Source organism: Lepidochelys kempii, chromosome 5 (assembly GCF_965140265.1).
Source record: "Lepidochelys kempii isolate rLepKem1 chromosome 5, rLepKem1.hap2, whole genome shotgun sequence".
Classification (NCBI taxonomy): domain Eukaryota; kingdom Metazoa; phylum Chordata; order Testudines; family Cheloniidae; genus Lepidochelys; species Lepidochelys kempii.
The window spans coordinates 79,028,330-79,050,930 of NC_133260.1; the positions used below are offsets into that span (position 1 = coordinate 79,028,330).

The 22,601-nt window shown below is 40.9% G+C and overlaps 1 protein-coding gene across 12 annotated transcripts in view; it reads left to right on the forward strand.

The window, feature by feature from the left end:
* The window catches only part of CSNK1G3 (casein kinase 1 gamma 3), a 163,566-nt gene that overhangs the window by 35,069 nt on the left and 105,896 nt on the right, over positions 1–22,601 (forward strand). For 8 of the 12 annotated variants that reach the window (XM_073344818.1, XM_073344822.1, XM_073344825.1 and 5 more), the window contains exon 4: positions 4,594–4,634. The exons of 2 other annotated variants lie outside the window; for them this stretch is intronic. In XM_073344818.1, coding sequence (XP_073200919.1) covers positions 4,594–4,634 — 41 coding nt within the window. Of the gene's footprint in view, positions 1–4,593; positions 4,635–4,879; positions 5,054–22,601 lie in introns of those variants that run through there. 2 more of the 12 variants (XM_073344832.1, XM_073344828.1) reach the window with 2 other exon arrangements.

The window sequence follows — 22,601 nt, forward strand, 5'->3', positions numbered from 1 at the left end:
GCAGTACTGGTATTAAAAAATATAACCATTTTGTGCTCAGCAGTAACACAAGTATGCACTCTGTCTCACACCTGACTCTATTTTGAGATAGGTTGCTGTTCAGGCCAACTAATTTTCTGAAGAGTACCATGGAATACAGACAATCTATGAATAATCACTGCAGGGCAGAATAGGGGACCACAGTTGAATGTTTGTCATGAGGAGGATAGCTTCTCTAACAATATCCAACCCTTGTAAAGCACATTACTCTGGGCACTGGTTTAAGTCCAAGAGTGCATTTTTCTCAAAGTTTTCATTTTCCAACATGCTTATTCAAAGTAAGAGTTTATAAACTAATCTGTTAGTACAGACTTTGGTATACTGTATGCACTTCTAGATTATCCGGTGATTTAACTGCAATTCAGATACGTTACTGTTTTTTTTTTTTTTTTCCTTCCTCTTTCGCACTCTTGGCAGGAAACAGTGTTAGTTGCGTTCTAATCATTTGTGGCTGTAATAAAACTGATTTATACTGATGTATAAATACTGATGTATTTAAAATAATATTGAGGATCTAAGTTTGTCCTCATACCTATGAAGTTCAGAATTTAGGCTATAACTATATCCTAACTTCTCTTTTTGCTAGATTTTTTTTCAATGGATTTCAGACACTGTATGAACTAAATAGAACCAGTGTATTAACTCTCTTAAATATCATTTGTTAAGACAACTATAAGAAATTCAGGAAGTTTTTTTCCCCCTAGACATTTCATAACAGAACTTATTTTTGTCTGGTCTCTCTTCCTTTTTTGATAAACACAGAAATGAGAAATAAGGTCTGTGAAATTTGACATAGCCCGTAGGAACCTATTATTATCTGTCACATAAATATATATTTATTATTGTGTATCTGTTTTGATATATTTTGACAAGGTTTTGGTTTTCCTAGTAAGTAGAATGGAAGCAGGGAGAAATAGACTCAGTACTTGTAAGTTTTTTCTTTGCTGCTTGTGGTGATTGGGATTTCGTAAATGTGAAAGAAGCTGAAGGTAATAGAGAAGTCCACTTCTATCTCAACAGCTCAACTTGCTAGTGTGCGTAAGATGCAAAGTTAGCTGTGGATAATCTACTGACTTTAGACGTAGATGAATATGAGATTGAAACTAAAAAAGCCCATCGGCTGCACTCTGAGCGATAGACAGGGGAGCATGAACCTAAGAGAAATAGAATTGGATAACTGACAGGGAAGGAGAGATGTAAGGAAAGGAGAACAATGGTGTTTCCCTTACAGCAGCCATGTGCATTGGCTGCCTTTACTTTATCTGCCTCTGCTAAAAGTGAATGCCTGGTCAGAGCATGAAAAGTCTACTTATCAGACTGTATTATATAAAATCATTTAAATTTGTAGATCATTCACATTAAAAGTTATGATTAAAAGTAGATTTGTCATGGACTCTGCTTGTAATTTAAAACAAAAGCCTATGATTATTTGATACTTAAAATTTTGCATGTGTGAATGTGGTGATAAATAATTTAGGCCCCAATCCTACAAAGACTTATGCATGTGCTTAATGTTATGCATTTCAATGAAATGACTTACAGGTCGTAAAGTTGAGGCACGGGCATAAATCTTTACAGGATTGCAGTCTTAATGTAGAGCAACAAAGTTAAGACCTGGGATAAATGGGAGACTATTAGATAAAACAATGGTTCTCAAACTTTTGTATTGGTGACACCTTTTACACAGCAAGCCTTGGAGTGCAACCCATCCCCCCAATTAATTCAGATCACCTTTTTTATGTTTATAAATGCTGGAGGTGAAGCAGGGTTTTGGGGTGGAGGCTGAAAGCTTGTGACCCCCCATGTAATAACCGCATGACCCCCTAAGGGGTCAGAGCCCCCAGTCTGAGAACCCCTGAGGTAGAAGGAACTTAGCAACAACTTGGAAGCCATTGTGATCTGTCCATGCTGGGGAAAAAAGGGTATTAACATATCTTTCTGATGGCTTATAGAGGTTGGTGACATGGTAAATTGATCAGGACATGCAAGCGAATAAACAGACACGTTGGATGTATTTAAGTGGTAGGCCACAACTGGATTAATTTAACACTGGGCAGTGTGCCCACTCCCCTGCTCTCTCACACCAGGCATTTAACTGGTTCTAGCGTGTGATGACAGGGCTCCCATCATATAACCCATAATGTGGGGTAGATTCTCCTGTGTTTCTGTGCACTTTAGAATCTTCTCTCCCCCTTCCCGATAGGTTTGGGGAGTAGAGGTTATCAAAATGGAAATATCAGTCTACAAAGACTTCAGGTCTCTCCTCCTCTTACAGGCATAGTCCACCAGCAAAATTCAGAATCTGACTGACTTTTGGGAGCTGGCGCTTTTAGCCTTTGTAAGCACTAGACACTGTGTTCAAGTTGCAACAAACTAAACAGTCTTATTTTTCTTAATAGGACTTAATTTGCAATTCCTATTGTTTTCAACTTAACCGTGCATCCATGATGCTATGAGGGAAAACTTATGTTGCTGCTGCCTATAACCGATGGTACATCATGTGCCTAAAGAGAGGAATTAACTCTCCAGAGCTGTCAAATCTGATGCCTTTTATAAGTTCAATATATTTTAAAATGACACAATTGACTTGAATTTTTTAATTTAATTTGAGTCAGTTTTCTGATAGAACACCCTATATTAGTTGTCAAAACATTTTTAGTGGAGAATTAAAAAATTCAGTATTGACAGTCAACAAAACAGTGAAAATGTGCATTTTACAGCATTTTGTATATGAAGTAAAACTGAAAAAAGAGAAATAATTCTGTGGTCTTTTAGCCATAATAACCATACAGGTTCGTTGTATTAATGGTTAGTACAAAATTTTCCTGATTTGAAATGCGATTTTTCAAATTGACGGTATCTTTAAAATAGCAAACTCCTCTCCAGTAAACCTGCCTAAAATATTGGCAAACAGGTTGTTTTATGTGTTAACAATGAGCTTTTACCCTGTTTTACCTTAACTCTGTTAAAATTTTTCATGACAAAACTGCAACCCTTGTTAGTTTATCTCATGCAATTGGCTGATATTCATCTTTTTAAAACAAACCCCAAATCTGAAATTATTTGCACTAGTAAATTTTTAGTCTCAGTATCATGGCTGTGAAGTTTTTCTTCAAGCATGTTTTTCCATGAAATTAACAGTAATCAAATGCACCCCACTGTTCCCCTTGAATACCAGTTTTTCAGACTTTTTTTCTCTCAGCACCTCTTCACTCCATCTCAGTGTTCTTACTTTTCTCCTGTCTGTTCCGTTTCTAACTTTCATTCCCCAAATAGCAACAAAGATGTTAGGAACTGGTGCTAACTAACAAGGTAAAATCACTGAGGGCCACAGAATAGCCTTGGAATCCGGCAGTGCTTTCTGTACCATTGGTCAGTGACCTATATTGTGTCTCAGCAACATTTCCAGCTTTTGATGCTCTTTAGGACATGTTCTTTGTGAAATGCATTCTCTTGATAATGTAGTATTAAAATAATTAAATTCACTTCTTTAAACCTATGCCACTAAAGTTTAGCAGCTTAGTTAAATACATTTTTAAAGAAATAGCAAGAGGAAAGCTAGCTTTAAAAAAAATCTAAACCTCCACTGAGTTACAAATCACTGAAAATAGGAGTTGTTAGGGTACAAATGTACCCTTTCTTGCAATTAACTTCTTGAGCTTTCTGTTAGAACAGTGCATATTGTTTTAATTTGTTTGCACTGATTTTTCTTTCTCATGCAACCTCTAGTTTCCTTATTTGAAAAAAAAATCCATATTAAACTTGAAATTGTAATCAAAGTGCTTAAATCGGGTTTAAAATTATAACAGCGTTTGATTTCCTTAATCTAGGCGTGCATAACACTGATGTGTTCTTCAGACAGGCTTACTTGTTTCATTGATTTTCTGTATTTCACTAGCAAATAAATATTTTCTTACTCTGTTGAAAACATTAATCCCCCCCCCCCCCCCGATTGTATCTATTCAGTCATGTATTTAACAGAGATAGGCCTGGAGTTTTGGGGACGAAGTAAACAGTAGCAAATCTTGTTAGTTGTGTTAATGAGTAAGTTTTATAGCTGATTCTTCTTTACTTGTGGTCTGCCAATATTGACACTGCAAATTTATTTTTGATAAAATACACTTTAAAATCAATTATGTATTAAGTTAAAGGAATATTTCAATTTAATTGTTGAAATATTACCCTTTCTCCCCCCTGCCCCCCCCCAATAAATAAAAAGCAAGCAAAGGAAGTGTGTTGGAATCACCCTTTTGTCAACCTGTTGGGTGAATTGCCGTTCATTCTTTGGTCATGTGTTAAGGTCATGTGTTACTTCAGTGCAATGAAAGCAAAACATAGGGTGCTATTTAGGCTGGTCACAAGCCTGAGTGCTACTTTGTCAATAAGCTCTTTGGCAAATAGTGCGTTTAGTTGCTGAAGCAAATAGCCATAGTGGAGCCTCATTAATGTTTTATGTCGATGTAGTTTTTGGCAAAATGGATCTGTCTCAATTCTGTGTCTTTTAAAAGCAACTCCTGGCAGAGTCTGACATTCTTGTTTTTGTCTTTCTTTAAGGAAAAAATTTGTACACAAATGAATATGTGGCAATTAAGCTGGTAAGTTAATTTTTTTGTATTCAGACTGACTTTTCTCAATATTTGAGATGTGAATTTGGTTAGAAATTTACTTTCAAATAATGGTTTGTTTATATGCAACTAAGTCTACTTGCGTGTATTACCACTGAATTATACTAGTTTCAGCTCGTCACTGGTTTCATGGGTGAACCAGACTGACTACTATTTCAGAAATCTGTCCACCAATCATACCAAGTGGATTCCTCTCTGCTGCAGTAGCAGTAGAGGATTGAAAAATGTGACGACAGAGAAAACCCAGAGGAAAGAATCTAGAAATTCTGCTTCTGTCCAGGAGGAGAGCAGCAGTGGAGATCCTGGATGACTATTTTTCCAATTAACTCCCAACTTTTCAGTTTATCTTGTCTGTCATCACTTCTACTCTTGCTTCTCACTGTGAACAGGTAGCTGCCTTTTTAATTACTGAAATATCTGTAGAATGTGAGATGTTTGATGTAATTTACTAATGAATACTTCCATATCAGATGTGATACGCTTATGACCATGACATTCTTTCCCACATTTTAAGGGCTTGTCTGCAGAGGGGTTTAATTCATAGCTTTTTGCTGTCAGGTAACACATGTTACGGAAGCTGTAGTAATAGCTTGCACTCAAGGCACTGTACCCTTTGTCAACACGCATCATTGTGTACACTCGGGAACGATTGTATGGCACTCTGTAAGGGCGCTCCTTTGCTTTTGCTGTTGAGCAGTGTGCATTCTGGGATTTTTTTCAGTCTGTTGTGGGATGCGTAGTGGAAGCCAGGCGGGTTCTGATTATTTTTTTAAAAATCCTGTGATTCATTTGTCTCTGCCCCTGCCCTTTTTAAGGATTGGTAGCACCATTTTTGAATTGCTGTGGGGAGCTTGGGCCCAACAATGCTTGGCACCAGTACGCTGGCAACCCTGATATACACATAGCCTACTTGGGCTGTATTTTAACACTCAAAGCTGGATGAATTCAGTTTTGAATTTTGCCTGATTCACCGTCAAGCAAACAATGTGGCAGGAGCTCCTCCAGCAGCAGGAGGATCTCCAGTGGTGGCAGAACAAGAAAGACACCGAGCAACTGAGTAGAGGACTAGTTCCTGGAGCAGCTTCACAACATGCGGCACTACTTCTGGTTTTGGAAAACCAGCATGGATTGGTGGGAAATGATTGTTCTGCAGACCTGGGATGAAAGAATTTCATTGGTGAAAAAATTTCTGGGAGGCCAACCTTTTTGGAGATATGTTCTGAACTGACCCTGCAGCTACAGCAGCAGTGAACCAACTTTCGGTGCCCTGTACATGTGGACAAGCGTCATGCCCATTGGGGCCATTGTCAGGCAAGTGTGTGATGCCATGGAAAAGGTACTGCTCCCCTGGGTTATAAAGCTTAGTAATGCTCTGGAGGTTATTGATTTTTGTACTCGTGTGAGTCTCCGATTGTATTGGGACAACTCATGGGGACCGATGTGCCTCTTTGCTTCCTCTTCTCCTCCCCGAGTCAGGGCTCAGAATTCATAAAGAGAAAGAGGTATTTCTCCATGGTACTCCAAGGGCTTGTTGACTGCCATTGCAAGTTTATAGGCATAACTTCAGGGTGGTCTGGAAGAGTCCACAGTGTTAGGATCTTTTGAAATTTAGGTGTATTTAAATTAATAGAAGTAAGACTCCTTGGCCCTGGGAACACTATAGACATTACTAGCATGGACATTTTCCTCCAGTTTTATCCTGGGAGACCTGGCTTACCCTCTGCTTCCCTGGTTAGTGAAGCCATTCATGGAAGCATAGGACTGGAAGGGACCGGGACCTCAAGAGATCATCCAGTTCAGTCCCCTGCACTCAAGGCAGGACTATGTAATAACTAGACCATTCCTGATACGTTTGTCTAATCTGGTCTTAAAACCCTCCAATGACAGAGATTCCACAACCTCTCTAGGCAATTTGTCCCACTGCTTAACTGCCCTGACCATTAGGAAGTTTTTCCTAATGTCCAACCTAAACCTCCCTTGCTGCAATTTAAGCTCATTGCTTCTTGTCCTGTCCTTAGAGGTTAAGAATTTTTCACACTCCTCCTTGTAACAGCCTTTTATGTACTTGAAAACTGGTATCGTGTCTCCCTTCAGTCTTCTCTTCTGCAGACTAAACAAACACAGTTTTTTCAATCTTTCCTTTTCCATTATTTTCTAGACCTTTAATAATTTTTGTTCTCTTCTGGACTTTCTCCAATTTGTCTCCATCTTTCCTGAAATCTGGTGCCCAGAACTGGACACAATATCCAGCTGATGCCTTAGTATGGCATAGAGTGGAGGAATTACTTCTCAAATCTTGCTTACAACACTCTTGCTAATGCATCCCAGAATGATATTTGCTTCTTTTGCAACAGTGTTACACTGTTGACTCATATTTAGCTTGTGATCCACTATAACACCTACATCTCTGTCTGCAGTACTCTTTTCGAGGCAGCCATTTCCCATTTTGTGTTTGTACAATTGATTGTTTCTTCCTAAGTGGAGTACTTTGCATTTGTCTTTATTGAATTTCATTCTGTTTACTTGAGACTATTTCTCTAGTTTGTCCAGATCATTTTGAACTGGCTGCTTAGAAGATAGGAACTGTTAACTACTGCCTCAATAGTTGCAGAAAGACAGCTGAGAATTAATTTGGCTGTTGGAAAGGGATATGGCTTTGTTTGTGGAATAGACTAGAAGCAGCAGAAAAAAATCCCAAATGTTGTCTGTTTGAACAGTATTTGTGAGTGTAAGGGAGAAAACCTTATCAATGGGTGGGAGGTGGAGATGCAGAGATTTGCTCAGCCATTTGAGTAGCCAGCAAAGTGTCAAGGACAAAATGCTAATAGCCAGGGTGATATTGTCAGGGAGGCCTATTGATCTTATTTTGAACCTCAGGCCTGAAATTGCAAAGCTGTACTGTATTGTTTTTATGGGTGTTGTGTTGTGGCAGTTCCTGTTGCACCGTGTGTGTTTATCTGCATGTGGTTGCAAACCTTGATGAATTAGTGAAAATGTAATTATTTTCTGTGTAAAATGAACTGTTGATGCCTTTAAAATTTCATTTGTCAGGTTGTTTAATAAAAATTTACTGTGCAACAATTATGTAATGACGAATGACCTTTTCATTAAATCAGCAGTGAAACAAAACAGTAAAGTGCAGCAGTTCAGTGCAGAGAAGTATGCAAGGAGCGGGGCACTTAAAGTCACAGCAGAGTAAACAGTTTGGCTCTGCTTCTTCTGAAGTGGAGTGCCAAGGCTCAAAAGTTACCTGGGGTGATAGAGGGCTCAAAAGAGGGGGTGCCAGGTGCCCTGTTCTCTGTGCCTTGAGCTGGTGTCCATGAGGGGAATGGCTTCTGGGAGCAGTTCTGCGGGAGTGTAGTGGGGAGGAGTTGTTCCCAGTAGCCAGTGTTGTCCATGGCCTACATAACTTGGCTAGCTGCTGATTTGCAGTATTGTATTGCCTGCTGCCCTAATAGTATCATGCACTACAACAGAGCCTTTTGGCTTCCTATCTTCTCCAGGAGTTGCCTCTACCATCTCCCTGTTTTTTTCCATAGTGACTTTGGCTATGGCAGTTCAACTGCTATGCTGTCCTTTGCAGTGAACTACCTGGGAGAGCTCCTTGTCATATATTCATTCTCTGTCCTCAGTTACTGCCTCCATCTCTTTTCTCTTTATTTTATTTTATTTTATTTTTTTTTTTGTGATGGAGACTCTAATGATATTTATGAACATTTCTTCACAATTTTTCTGTTTTTTCCCCCTCAGGTTTGCCAGCCACTGACAAAGGCCTTGTCTTTGAAGGTCTGGCCAGTGCGGGTGCTGAAACTTTGGGGGTATTAAAAAATGAGACAGGAGTATTATTCATATTCTAGAGAGGCTATGATAACATTTTTATGCATTTCTGGCTTTACCTCTCTGAGATTCTTCCAAGTCTTGGGGGAACCCCTGAAATAGTAAGCCATGCATGCATTGGGAGCTGGGAGTCCTGGTGCCAGAGGTGAAGAACATGGAGCGCACCATCACTCCCAGAGCTAGAACCATGCTGGAGAGGACCCAGAAGGATGCTATCCGCTGCCAATACATGGAAAACTTGAAACAGAAGCCGGACCAGGGCAAGGCCTTCAAGGTGACATGCAAGTGGGATGCCAGCAACCACTTGCTCCCTGGCAGCTTCAGCTGATTTGCCGACTGGAGGTTCGTCCACCAGGCCTGCGTCTCACTGAATGGAGCTGTCCACTATAGGAATCAGGACAACCGATGCAGGAAGTGCAGCTATGCCAACGAGACACTATCCCATGTCCATAGGGAAGGTCACCATGAACTCCACCGTTCCCGGAACCGACAGACATAGTCATCACCAACGAGGACTGGAAGAAGATCATCATGGTGGACGTCACCGTGCCCTTTGAAAACAGGACCCCGGCTTTCACAACGCCCAATCTCGAAAGCTGGAGAAATATGCTGACACCCTGAGAACTAGGGGTTACGAGGTACAAATTCATGCACTGATAGTTGAAGCCCTGGGCCCATAGGACCCTGGTAATGAGCGAATGCTGAGAGAATGTGGAGTCGGTCAATGCTGCGCTCGGCTGATGCGGCAACTCATGGTATCAGACGCTATCAGGTGGCCAAGGGACATCTACGTAGAACACATCACCGGACGTCGGCAATACCAGGAGGGACAATCTTCACTCATTGATATATTTTGCTTTCCACCACCAATTCTCTGTATAACTTTTTTCAGGAGTAATGTACCCAAATGTATGGATGCTAGATATCTAAACTGTATTCTTAAATTCATTCACCTAAATTTGGGTTATTGCTGATTATGCACTATATGTATCTTATGACTTTAAAAACAAACTTTGTATTTGTGAATAATCTAAGCACTATATCCAGATGTACAAATACTCTTTTCTCAACCTATTATATAATTTTTTTAACATTAGCTTTAATAAAAAATTTACGCTGTGTGGCTTTGCTGTTGTGCCTTGGAGGATTGAGGATAAGGGTGCAGGGAAGGGAAAGGAGGTTGTGATTGGGAATTGTGTTCTCAGTCTTGCTTTGCAGTTTTGCTGTGCCTTGGAGGTGCTTATATGATGTTGGAGGGATTAGCAGGGAGAATCTGCATAATAAACAAGGTGCATAATTCCCTCTACATCACCAGAAGGCTGTCCTGACTCTGGATGATGTTGCACTGAGGCAGGTGACTAGGATGCAGAGAATGGTCATATTCAAAAAGGCAAAGGGCAGACCAGGGAGATACGCAGTGAAGTTATTCACTAAGATGGTCCCCCTAGAAGTTGTGCTGGAGTGGAAATGAGTTGCAAACTATACCATTGGGGAAGGCTATGCAGCTATTCCTTAGTTTCTGAACAAAAATTGAACAATTCTTTAGCCTTAGATTTTGCTTTTTTACCTGAACACATGTTGAAAGTACAGAGTAAAACAGACAGGGTTCTGCAATGATTATTTGAAACATTCACCGTTACCAATCTGTAAGAATGCATATTATTGGGCTTTTATAGGGGAGCTGTACTTTTTATAGTTTTGGGCATACACTGTCGTCTGTTTCATGAAAAGAGAGTGCTGCTTTTCTTGTAATCACTGCTCAATAAACTTTTGCATTTTTCACAAAAGAATGTTTTCCTTATTTGAATCTGCTGTGGGATGGAGTGAGGGAGAGACTGTAGCAGTGCCATGCTGCTGGCTGCCATTTTGAGGTGGCAAATAGTGTTTGGAGTGGGGGTGGTATTGGGCAGGACATCTGAAGGAAGGGAAAGGAGAAAAGAAAATACGTATATGGCTATGGGCCCAAAAATGTTAGGTAGATGGGGCTTTAGCTTGAGATGGAGACCAATTACCTGGCTCGAGTAGCCGCCATTTTGGAACAGTGAATGGGTGGTGGTGGGAAGGTGGCAAATGGACAGTTTGGGTCGAGGGCAGGAGGGAGATTTTGACCTCAGTTAGAAAGGCTTCTGTCTCACATCAACCTACAATAGCTGCTGCTGTGGGGCACCCAGCATGGAAGCTAGTATGGCATACTAACAAATTATAATTTAAAATACTTTTTGTTTTGTTTTAAAGTACATGCAAAGGTTCCTTCCATAGGATCAGCCTCAGTCCTTCTCTGGCTTGCTGCCTGGGATTTGGGGTGTCTTGCTGGTGCTCCTCGAGGGGAGAGCAAGCTTCATTAGTTGCCTGGGTTGGGTGGTTATGTAGTTATGTAAAATCCTATTCAGCACCTTAGAAAGGACAGGTTATATGTCCCCTACTGGAGTTTTTTCCTGTTGGCCCTTATTTTAATGTAGGTGCTTCTGAGCTGTTTTGCTGTGTATCTGACACTGTTCAGCATCCCGGTTGTGGCCCCTCATGGACATCTGCCCAGCAATGTCCACAAAAATGTCTTAATTGCGGTGGGAGGCTACAAGACTTTCCTGCACAAATGCTTCTGCTCACATGGCAATGAGATCCAGGGTGTTGTAGGGCTTCTGTAGTATTCTTTCAGGTATTGCAATAAACTGGCATCCAGGAGCAAATGGATAAAATGGTGCTGTATGCCAGTTGTAAAAAGGGGAGGGGACAGAGCAGGATAGGGCATGCAAGTAAACGGACAAGTCCGTAATGGTCACCTGTAAAGCGATGTGGGATAGCCATTGGTTGTCTGTCAGAGTAGTTCTCAGCAGCATTCCGTGCACATGAACAATAGATGGGACCAACTCTCACTTTTCAGCAAAGTTAATTCATTTTGAAGCAGGACTCTGGAATTTGTGATAAATATGGAGTGAGTGCGCTATAATGAATTTCATTGTTTATATGCAAGTATTTTCAGAGTGGATTAATTCCAAAAAGTTGTGGATTAACACCCCCGTGAAGAAGAGTCTTAAGTTTCAACCATTATTTAAATTGAAGTTCTGCTGTGCTTGTGGATGTGACTTAGGCCTTGTATACGCTACAGGGGAAATTCGATCTAAGCTACGCAATTTGAGTTACATGAACAGCGTAACTCAAATCAACATAGCTTAGATCTACTTACCGCGGGGTCTACGCTACGCGATGTTGACTGGAGATGCTGTCGCGTCGACTCTCCTTACTCTTCTTGATCTGGAGGACTACAGGAGTTGATAGGAGAGCGATTTAGTGGGTTATTGATCGCAGATCAACTGCCGATGCATTGGTCGCCGCTCGTCAATCCCTGGTAAGCGTAGACAAGCCCTAAGCTGTGGGTAAACCAATGTTAGTTTCTGTAATAATAAAGATATTTCAGAATGGATTGAGGTTTTTAAAAACAAAGCAAACAAAAAAACCGCGACAAAGAATGTATGAAGGTGTAAAGCGCTGTAACTTTTATGAACACTTTTTTTTGGAAAAACTTGCATAACTGTCTCTTGGCTCCACTAATGAATGCCATGGAGTTATTCCAAATCATCCATAGAATATTTTTTGCAGTACCTTATATATCGAACATTCTGGTTATATAAAGTGAAATTTAGAATATGAAAACCTGAGCTGTGGAATAGCGAAATAAAAAATGGCAAGTCTAAAAAGTAAATGCTTTTAATATAATTATATAGTAAGCTTATGAGAGGAACTTCTACCAAACTACTTCATGGTTAAATCAGGGTTGCCAAATACAAAGTTCATTCCACAGGTAGGAACTGGTGTAAAAAAACATCCCAAACTAACTTTTTTCCCAAAGAGCAGAATTGTGTAGCCTTAGTTTTAAAATGAATTTTCCTTTTAAAATATGCCTGAAACTCTTAAGTCCAGTACAAGGTGAATATGGGCTGAGTTATTTCTGTGTTCAAAATGTAATAATTGCTGAGGTAGTGTAATCACAATAAACCTTTATAGTGTCTTCTGCATGATTGGTGATTTTGGAGCACTAATTATATGGTACTCCAGATTAAGAAAAATATAAATCTGATACTATTTGGTTCATTTATGGATTTTTTGAGTAAATTGCCACATCCATAAACATTGCCACTTTATGAATTATTTATAAAATAATGAGTTTAAGGTATTTCTATATTAATTTCATTCAACCTCTGAAGTGATTGTGATTTGGCAATTTAGTTTTGCCATATTGATTTGCTAATTCCTCTGAGTCTTACAACAACTTCACTTAAAGCTGTGTAGAAAGCTTTAAGAACCATTTTCAAATACCTTGTTTTAGAAGTTCTGAAAGAGTCCTACTTCTGGTAAAGCCCTAGTGTATGTTATTACAATGTGCAAGACAGAATTATAATTACTTGATCACTTGAAGCAATGAAAAGGAAGTAGTGTGTTAACGTATAATAAACTAACAAAAGGCAGGAAATTCAAAGTTAAGGCCAAAACTCTAACTCTCACTGTTGTTGGGTATAGATACTGTGTAACAGGGTGGCACTCGCCTCTCGCAAGTGCCCTCTTGTCCGAGTGCACGTGCCTGCACTTTCTCTCTGGCTTGTAGTGGAATCTTCAGCAACTCTTCCCTTTGGGCAGAGTCTCTCACAGTCTGTATGTGAGATAAAAATCAAACCCCTTCCAGGGTATAAGTCCCACAGGGAGGCCTATCTCAGCACCCTCTGTAATGTTGCTTTATTTGCAGCCCTATCTCTGCGCTCACTCCTCAATCAGTCCAGCAGGGCCTATCACAGTACCCTGGTTCGATGGTCTCTCAGCCCCTTCTGGGATCTCTCGAATTGTCCTCGCTCTGGTATAGAGTGGTGCCCCAAGGCTCCCTCGTTGGAGGCAATGTCTTCGCCCTCTTGGGGTTGCTCAGGCCCAAGCTGTCCAGCTGGACCACTATGGTTCATTTCCTCTTCCAGGGATGCATCAAAGTCCAGGCCACTTGGTCGGGGGGGCCCTGGGCCTGTCCTACAGAGACACTAAAGATAGCAACCATCCACCATGTCCCTTCAACTAAGCTGAGTCGCTGCTACAATTCCCTGGGCCACTTCCCCGTGGCCCCAGCACGTTCTTCACTCTTACCTCAGGGTCTGGTCCTTGTTGAGTCCCAGCGGCCAGCCCAGAGCTCCTTCTCGGCCTCTACTCCCCACCCCCCAATCTCTGCTAGTACTGCTCTGTCCTAGGTCCTGTAGCTCCCTCAGCCAGTCAGGCACACCACCCACATTCCTCCGGCAAAGAACTGAACTCTGCTCTGCACTTCAGCTCCTTTTATATGGTCTTGCTAAACCCGGATTAGCTGCTCCTTGCTGCCCCTCTCTGGCTGCAGCCCACGCCACCACTCTAGGCAACTTGGAGGACTCTCTTCACTGCCCTTTTCTGGGGTGGGGTATGGCAGGGCTGTGAGGCCTTCAGCAGAGGGAGTCAGGGCCTAGTCCACCTCATCACACACTGATATTCAGGAGGGGATGGTGCTCTTGGCATGAAATGAGTTTTTAACTGTTTGTGGTTTTATGCTTTAATTTTCACAAGGATGTTTTATTATGCTCTTTATGTAAGCAAAGAAAAAATTTGCAAACTTTAGTAAAAAGAAAAGGCGTACTTGTGGCACCTTAGAGACTAACCAATTTATCTGAGCATAAGCTTTCGTGAGCTACAGCTCACTTCATTGGATGCATACTGTGGAAACTGCAGAAGACATTACATACACAGAGACCATGAAACAATACCTCCTCCCACCCCACTCTCCTGCTGGTAATAGTTTATCTAAAGTGATCACTCTCCTTACAATGTGTATGATAATCAAGTTGGGCCATTTCCAGCACAAATTCAGGTTTTCTCACCCCCGCCCCCCCCCCCCCGCTGGAAATGGCCCACCTTGATTATCATACACATTGTAAGGAGAGTGGTCAGTTTGGATGAGCTATTGCCAGCAGGAGAGTAAGTTTATGTGTGTGGGGTGTGTGTGTGTGTGTGTGTGAGAGAACCTGGATTTGTGCTGGAAATGGCCCACCTCGATTTTCATACACATTGTAAGGAGAAAAAAGAAAAGGAGTACTTGTGGCACCTTAGAGACTAACCAATTTATTTGAGCATGCATCTGATGAAGTGAGCTACATCACTTCATCAGATGCATGCTCAAATAAATTGGTTAGTCTCTAAGGTGCCACAAGTACTCCTTTTCTTTTTGCGAATACAGACTAACACGGCTGTTACTTGCAAACTTTAGTGTTTTTAAATGTTACATACATTATTGCACAACTGGTTAAATGAATTACTTATTTTAACCTTCTGAAACATCAGGTATTTGCACTCTCCTGCAAGCTGCCTGTGGTTGACAGTAGCAGAAAGTGCTTTTACACCCACAGTCTCCTGACCTTAGGGATTCACGAATTTTTCATAGTGTGGACCACGTCTTAATAGGTTCTCATGAGCAATCTCTTTTTCTGTTCAGAAATATATCATTACCTTCCTTCCCATTTAGGATCCCCCCACATCCCTGTATAAATTGCTGGAGTTCTTGTATGGGGAAAAAACTGGGTAAACATTTCATGTAGCTTTACTTTTCTGTAAACACCGGCCTTATCTATGCAGAATTTTTTCTATAACCTAAGGTGTGAATTAAACAGATTGTTTCACTGGTAAGCCCAAAGATAGACATGCTCTTCTTCTGTCTCTCTTTTTTTTTTTCCCCCAAGTTAGTTTGTTACTTGGGAAGGGTTTAAATTTAAAACTGAAAAAAGCCACTCTTTAAATCTGAATGTGTGTTTACTTGGGGGATTATGTTGGTATAGCTGGTTCTATGTACACAAAGCCTCTGTTTAAGATCTGAACATAATCCTGGGGAATTCTGAGGGGAGACTGGGTGAGGAAAGTGGTCAGTGGAAGCATGTGACTAAAAGAACCAGGCAGAGGAAAAGATGGGCTAGCGAAGGAGAAATAGAGCTCAGGAATAGGTTTGCAGAGTTGAAAAATGAAGAAGGGGCTCAGCAGGTAGTCACTGAAGGTGGAAGGGCAAGGAAGAAGAGAAGAGCAGCTAGTCCTATAGGAAAAGCGGAAGAGTAAATGGAGACTACACCAAATATGAGCCCCAGGAGGATACAGGATGGGTTGAAGAGGATTACAAGGGAGAATAGGAAAGGAAAGAACTTGCAGCCAGAGGGAACAGGGGATAGACCGGAGAATAGCACCGTCACCAGGAAAAGGCAGGTCTATGTGATCAGGGCCTCTTTACTGAGAAGAATAGACAGGCCTGTAACCAGAGCTGATCCAGAGCATAGAAGGGTATGCTGTCTTCCAGGGGCTAAGATACAGGATGTAGACCTGAGGTTGAAAAGGATCCTAAAGGGAGTGGGAAAGAATCCCCAAATTATCCTTCATGTGGGAACAAATGATACGGCTAGATTCTCGCTGGAAAGTATTAAGGGAGACTATGCTAGGCTGGGGAAGATGCTTAAGGAAATCAAGGTTCAGGTGATCTTTAGTGGGATTCTGCCTCTTCCTAGAGAAGAGCAACAAAGGTGTGACAAAATTATGCCTATCAACAGATGGCTTAGGCAGTGGTGCTATAAGGAGGGCTTTGGGATGTATGGCCACTGGGAGGCATTCATGGACAGAGGACATTTCTCTCAGGATGGACCTCATCTGAGTAGGGAAGGATATAGACTTCTAGGATGGAGGCTGGCACAACTGATTAAGAGAGCTTCAAACTAGGAATTTGGGGGAGATGGTTGGGAGATGTCCAGGTAATCTCCACGCCAGATTTTAGCATTGAGAGGGAAGAAAACGAAGTAAGAAAGGATACAGCCGTGGGTAGGAGAATGTATATAAGGAGGACGGGCAGTGTGGATACCAGTCTAATAGGTTATACTGGCTGTAGAATGACCGTGCCTAATAGGGTACAGAATGTGAGTGAGGCCAAACAGCAAAAATTAAGATGTTTGTACACCAACGCGAGGAGCCTAGGTAACAAAATGGAGGAACTAGAGCTACTGGTGCAGGAAGTGAAACCAGATATTAGAGGGATAACAGAAACATGGTGGAATGGTAGTCATGACTGCACTACGGGTATTGAAGGGTATGTGCTGTTTAGGAAAGACCAAAATAAAAGTAAAGGTGGTGGAGCAGCATTGTATATCAATGATGAGGTAGAACGTAAAGAAATAAGCGATGGAATGGATAAGACAGAGTCCATCTCGGCAAAAATTACATTGGGGAAGAAAACTACTAGAGGCTCCCCTGGGATAGTGCTTGGGGTGTGCTACACACTGCCGGGATCTAATCTGGATATGGATAGAGCCCTTTTTAATGTTTTTAATAAAGTAAATACTAATGGAAACTGCGTGATCATGGGAGACTAACTTCCCAGATATAGACTAGAGGATGAGTGCTAGCAATAATAATAGGGCTCGGCTTTTCCTAGACACGATAGCTGATGGATTCCTTCATCAAGTAGTTGCTGAACTGGACTAGAGGGGATGCCATTTTAGATTTGGTTTTGGTGAGTAGTGAGGACCTCATAGAAGAAATGGTTGTAGGGGATAATCTTGATTCAAGCAATCAAGAGTTAATTCAGTTCAAACTGAACGGAAGGATTAACAAAAATAAATCTGCAGCTAGGGTTTTTGATTTCAAAAGGGCTGACCTTCAAAAATTAAGGAAATTAGTTAGGAGAGTGGATTGGACTGAAGAACTTATGGATCTAACGGTAGAGGAGGCCTGGGATTACTTTAAGCCAAAGCTGCAGAAGCTATCGGAAGCCTGAATCCCAAGAAAGGGGAAAAAATTCATAGGCAGGAGTTGTAGACCAAGCTGGATTAGCAAGCATCTCACAGAGGTGATTAAGGAAAAGCAGAAAGCATACAGGGAGTGGAAGATGGGAGGGATCAGCAAGGAAAGCTACCTTATTGAGGTCAGAACATGTAGGGACAAAGTGAGACAGGCTAAAAGTCAAGTAGAGTTGGATCTTGCCAAGGGAATTAAAACAAATAGTAAAAGGTTCTATAGCCATATAAATAAGAAGAAAACAAAGAAAGAAGTGGGACTGCTAAACACTGAGGATGGAGTGGAGATCGAGGATAATCTAGGCATGCCCAATATCTAAACAAATACTTTGCCTCAGTCTTCAATGAGGCTAAAGAGGATCTTGGGGATAATGGTAGCATGACAAACGGGAATGAGGTTATGGAGGTAGATATTAACATATCTGAGGTAGAAATGAAATTCAAATAGCTTAATGGGACTAAATCGGGGGGCCCAGATAATCTTCATCCAAGAATATTAAAGGAATTGGCACAAGAAATTGCAAGCCCATTAGCAAGAATTTTTAATGAATCTGTAAACTCAGGGGTTGTACCGTATGATTGGAGAATTGCTAACATAGTTCCTGTTTTTAAGAAAGGGGGGAAAAAAAGTGATCCGGGTAATTATAGGCCTGTTTGACATCTGTAGTATGCACTTGGAAAAAATTTGAAGGAGAAGGTAGTTAAGGACATTGAAGTCAATGGTAAATGGGACAAAATACAACATGGTTTTACAAAAGGTAGTTCGTGCCAAACCAACCTGATCTCCTTCTTTGAGAAAGTAATAGATTTTTTAGACAAAGGAAAAGCAGTGGATCTAATGTACCTAGATTTCAGTAAGGCGTTTGATACCGTGCCACATGGGGAATTATTAGTTTAAATTGGAAAAGATGGGGATCAATAGGAAAATTGAAAGGTTGATAAGGAATTGGTTAAAGGGGAGTCTACAACGGGTCGTACTGAAAGGTGTACTGTCAGGCTGGAGGGAGGTTACCAGTGGAGTTCCTCAAGGATCGGTTTTGGGACCTATCTTATTTAATCTTTTTATTAGTAACCTCGGCACAAAAAGTGGGGGTGCGCTAATAAAGTTTGCGGATGATACAAAGTTGGGAGGTATTGCCAATTTAGAGGAGGACAGGGCTATCCTACAGGAGGATCTGGATGACCTTGTAAACTGGAGTAATAATAATAGGATGAAATTTAATAGTGAGAAGTGTAAGGTCATGCATTTAGGGATTAATAACAAGAATTTTAGTTATAAACTGGGGGCGCATCAATTAGAAGTAACGGAGGAGGAGAAGGACCTTGGAGTTGGTTGATCATAGGATGACTATGAGCCACCAATGTGATATGGCTGTGAAAAAAGCCAATGTGGTCTTGGGATGCATCAAGTGAGATATTTCCAGTAGAGACAAGGAGGTTTTAGTACCGTTATACAAGGCACTGGTGAGACCTCACCTGGAATACTGTATGCAGTTCTGGTCTCCCATGTTTAAGAAGGACGAATTCAAACTGGAACAGGTACAGAGAAGGGCTACTAGGATGATCCGAGGAATGGATAACTTGCCTTATGAAAGGAGACTCAAGGAGCTTGGCTTGTTTGGCCTAACTAAAAGAAGGTTGAGGGGAGATATGATTGCTCTCTGTAAATATATCAGAGGGATAAATACCGGAGAGGGAGAGGAATCATTTAAGCTCAGTACCAATGTGGACACAAGAACAAATGGGTATAAATTGGTCATTGGGAAGTTTAGACTTGAAATTAGACGAAGGTTTCTAACCATCAGAGGAGTGAAGTTTTGGAATAGCCTTCCAAGGGAAGCAGTGGAGGCAAAAGATCTATCTGGCTTTAAGATTAAACTTGATAAGTTTATGGAGGAGATGGTATTATGGGATAACATGGTTTTGGTAATTAAATATTCACGGTAAATAGGCCCAATGGCCTGTGATAGGATGTTAGATGGGGTGGAATCTGAGTTACTCAGGAAAGAATTTTCTGTTAGTATCTGGCAGGTGAATCTTGCCCATATGCTCAGGGTTTAGCTGATCGCCATATTTTGGGGTTGGGAAGGAATTTTCCTCCAGGGCAGATTGGAAGAGGCCCTGGAGATTTTTCGCCTTCCTCTGTAGCACGGGGCACGGGTCACTTGCTGGAGGATTCTCTGCTCCTTGAAATCTTTAAACCACGATTTGAGGACTTCAAAAGCTCAAACATAGGTGAGAGGTTTTTTGAGGAGTGGTGGGTGAAATTCTGTGGCCTGCATTGTGCAGGCGGTCAGACTAGATGATCATTATGGTCCCTTCTGACCTAAATATCTATGAATAACTAGCATCGCATGACCAGTCAGTTCTCCATTGACCACAGTTTGGGAACATCGGAACTGTGCACTCCGTATCTTGTTAACATTTTTATTCATTTACTTTTATTTTATTATCTTGCCCTCTCTGGCAAGCACATTTCCTTTGTTGCCCTGCAACACGTCATGCTTCAGACTCTCCCACTCCTTCCATTATCTTCTCTTTTGCTCCCACAAATTCACCCACTCTGCATGTTAAACCACCAACCAAGTAAGCTTCCCCCCAAACCTTTATTCATAAACATCTATTACAGTTCATAACAAACATTCTAAAAAAAAAAAAATAGACCCATCAACATAAACGCACAACTACCTAAAGCAACCATGTCCAGTCTTGCCGAAGTTCCCCACACTCAGTAGTTTTTCCTTTGCCATGCTGTATCTAAGCATACACTGTAAGCTATTTATGGCAGGGATTGTTTTGTCTGAAGAGCCAATGGAGCAATTTATATAATAAAGTAATAGTAGGATATGTGACTTGTGACAGGGTCGGGCCAGATGGCAACAGGAGAGTAATAGAAGGCAGATATATTAGCCCCAGGTTAAGTAGGTCCCTTTTTCCCTGTCCAAACTGAGGGCTGCCGTGAAGCTCCAAGGTGAGCAAATCCACCAATAAGCACAAGACCCACCAAGGTAGAGGAGGAACTTTGTCACAGACTTTATAGACAATTAGTCTGATACAGTATGGCAGATCCTCTGATTAGATCATATGCAAGACAATTTTTTTTAAAAAACTGAAGTTACACTAGTAGAAGAAAATTGCTACTCAATGCTCCACCAATCTGAAAATAATAATTCTTTCCGTCACTAAATGATCAGATTGATAAAATGTTTGAGAGGAAGTTCCTGCCATTTTGTCGTCAGTAGCCTTGAATCAGCTTATTCAGTCTCCATTGAACCTCTGCAAGATATGATTTCCCAAGGGGAATGAAGAGGAAACAAAAGTGCTGTGGTGTAGTCTATCCCAGAAGTTGGAAGAACCCTTTGGATCCAGGAGGCAGACAGGACATTTAAGTTTTTAGAGATGAGATCATCAGTTATTGCTGCCCAGAATGATGATATACTGAAATACCTGCAGAGAGAACCTGGATTAGTTTTTATTTTATACTTGTAAATACAGACAAAGTTAACAGGCTGGTATGGTTCCTGGAATGAGCGGTCAACAAGAAACAATACTCATGTGATGACCCCTGTCTCCAATGGGAATCTGCTCCCTGAAACCATCCTGTAGTCAGACTGGTGCATTGTTAGAGTATACAAAAGAGACTGAAGGAGTACAGTGTAGCAGCTCTGCAATAAGTAAAAGTTACCATTGGACTGTGAGGCTGTAGTGGAGCTAAAAATTGTCGAAATGAAGTGATTTGCAGCTGTGTACTTTGACGTTGTCATAGGACAACGTTTACATAGACCCTTGGTCTTTGCCCTTAGGACTAGGGTGAGCAACTGTCTTCTGCAATGCTTAAATTCTTTTATCAAATTGTTATAGAAGGAAATGAATAAGCCAATGATCTCTTGTTTCCTGGTGTGCTTTGAGTATACAAATTAACATGCAATAAAAACACAGCACTCAAATATTTGTGACAAGTGTATCTGTTTAACATAAGAGAGTCTCTCTCATCATAACCTATATGAGCATCTCACAGAAGCTGTTCATATTCAAACAGCATTCCTTTGAGGTAAGGAACAGTTCCTGTATCTCAGGTAGGGAACTGAGACAGAGATTAAAGTTTTTGTAATAAGCATGCGGCAGAGCCAAGAGTTCAGCCTAGTCTTAACCACCAGAATATCCTTCAGAGGAAGAACCATTCTCATCTAGGGAAAACAAGGGACACTTTCCTTTGCATGGAAACTTGAATATCATTTAAAAAATCCTGGCCCTGCATGGATGTAAAACTGACTCTGGAGAAACCCTTCACAAAAAACTAATGATCTACGGAATGCTGTAAGGCTTGTGAGGCAGCTTTTCACATGGAAAATAACGAAGTCTTGTGCTTATATAGTTGAAGAAGCTCACTATGCCTCTTTTGAGAGAGCACAGTATGCTGTCTAGATCCCTCAGCATTTGAACATCAAGAAAAAGTTAGGGTAGTGGTAGATACTTCAGAGCACACTTCGGTAAATCTCTGGGACTATAGTTCTAGCTCTTGGCGCAGGATGTCTTTAACAGCTCATAAAACAAATTATATTTTTCTGCTTTTAAATCTGACGCTTGATTTCTTACTTAAGCATTCTTGTATATAGTCTTTGTTCTTTATTGCTTTTAGACTTGCTTTATTTGCTTTTGGGCAAATTTTATTAAGATGGAGTTTAGATAGTAAAGAAAAACCTTCTTTACAATATTTAAATTCAAGTTCAAGGACAAGGTGAGTTTATCTTTAAGTATGCTCTTGTATCTTGCTAGAGATATCTATTACAGCCAACTGTGTGTGTTCTCAATATTGTTACCTATGGAAACAAAATACGCTCTGTAGATAATTCTGCATTGTCCTCTCTCACTGGAACCATTTGTTATGTGAAGTGAACTACGGTCGGAATTGCATTTAGTGTATGAAGCAGAGATTGTTGAACATGGATAATGTATCTGATGAACAAACTTTTTTCCAGTATTAAAGCAAGTCTTCAACTGGTAGAATATTACGCTACGCATTATTTGGTGGATAACTAATCCCTCAATTCATTCATCAGATAATGGTGAAAAATGCACTAAAGCTGGAGAACATGGCCATTGGAGACTTCCTCTTGGCTAAGGGAATTTTCAGCTGGTATAGAGCTTTCAGATTGGTTTGCTTGGCTGCTTTGCACTTGGTCAATGCATTCCATTCTGGTGGTTTCCCACAACTGTTCTACCCCAGCAATTCTCCACCACTGACTTGGAACACTCCCATTTATTTTGAGACCAATCTCTA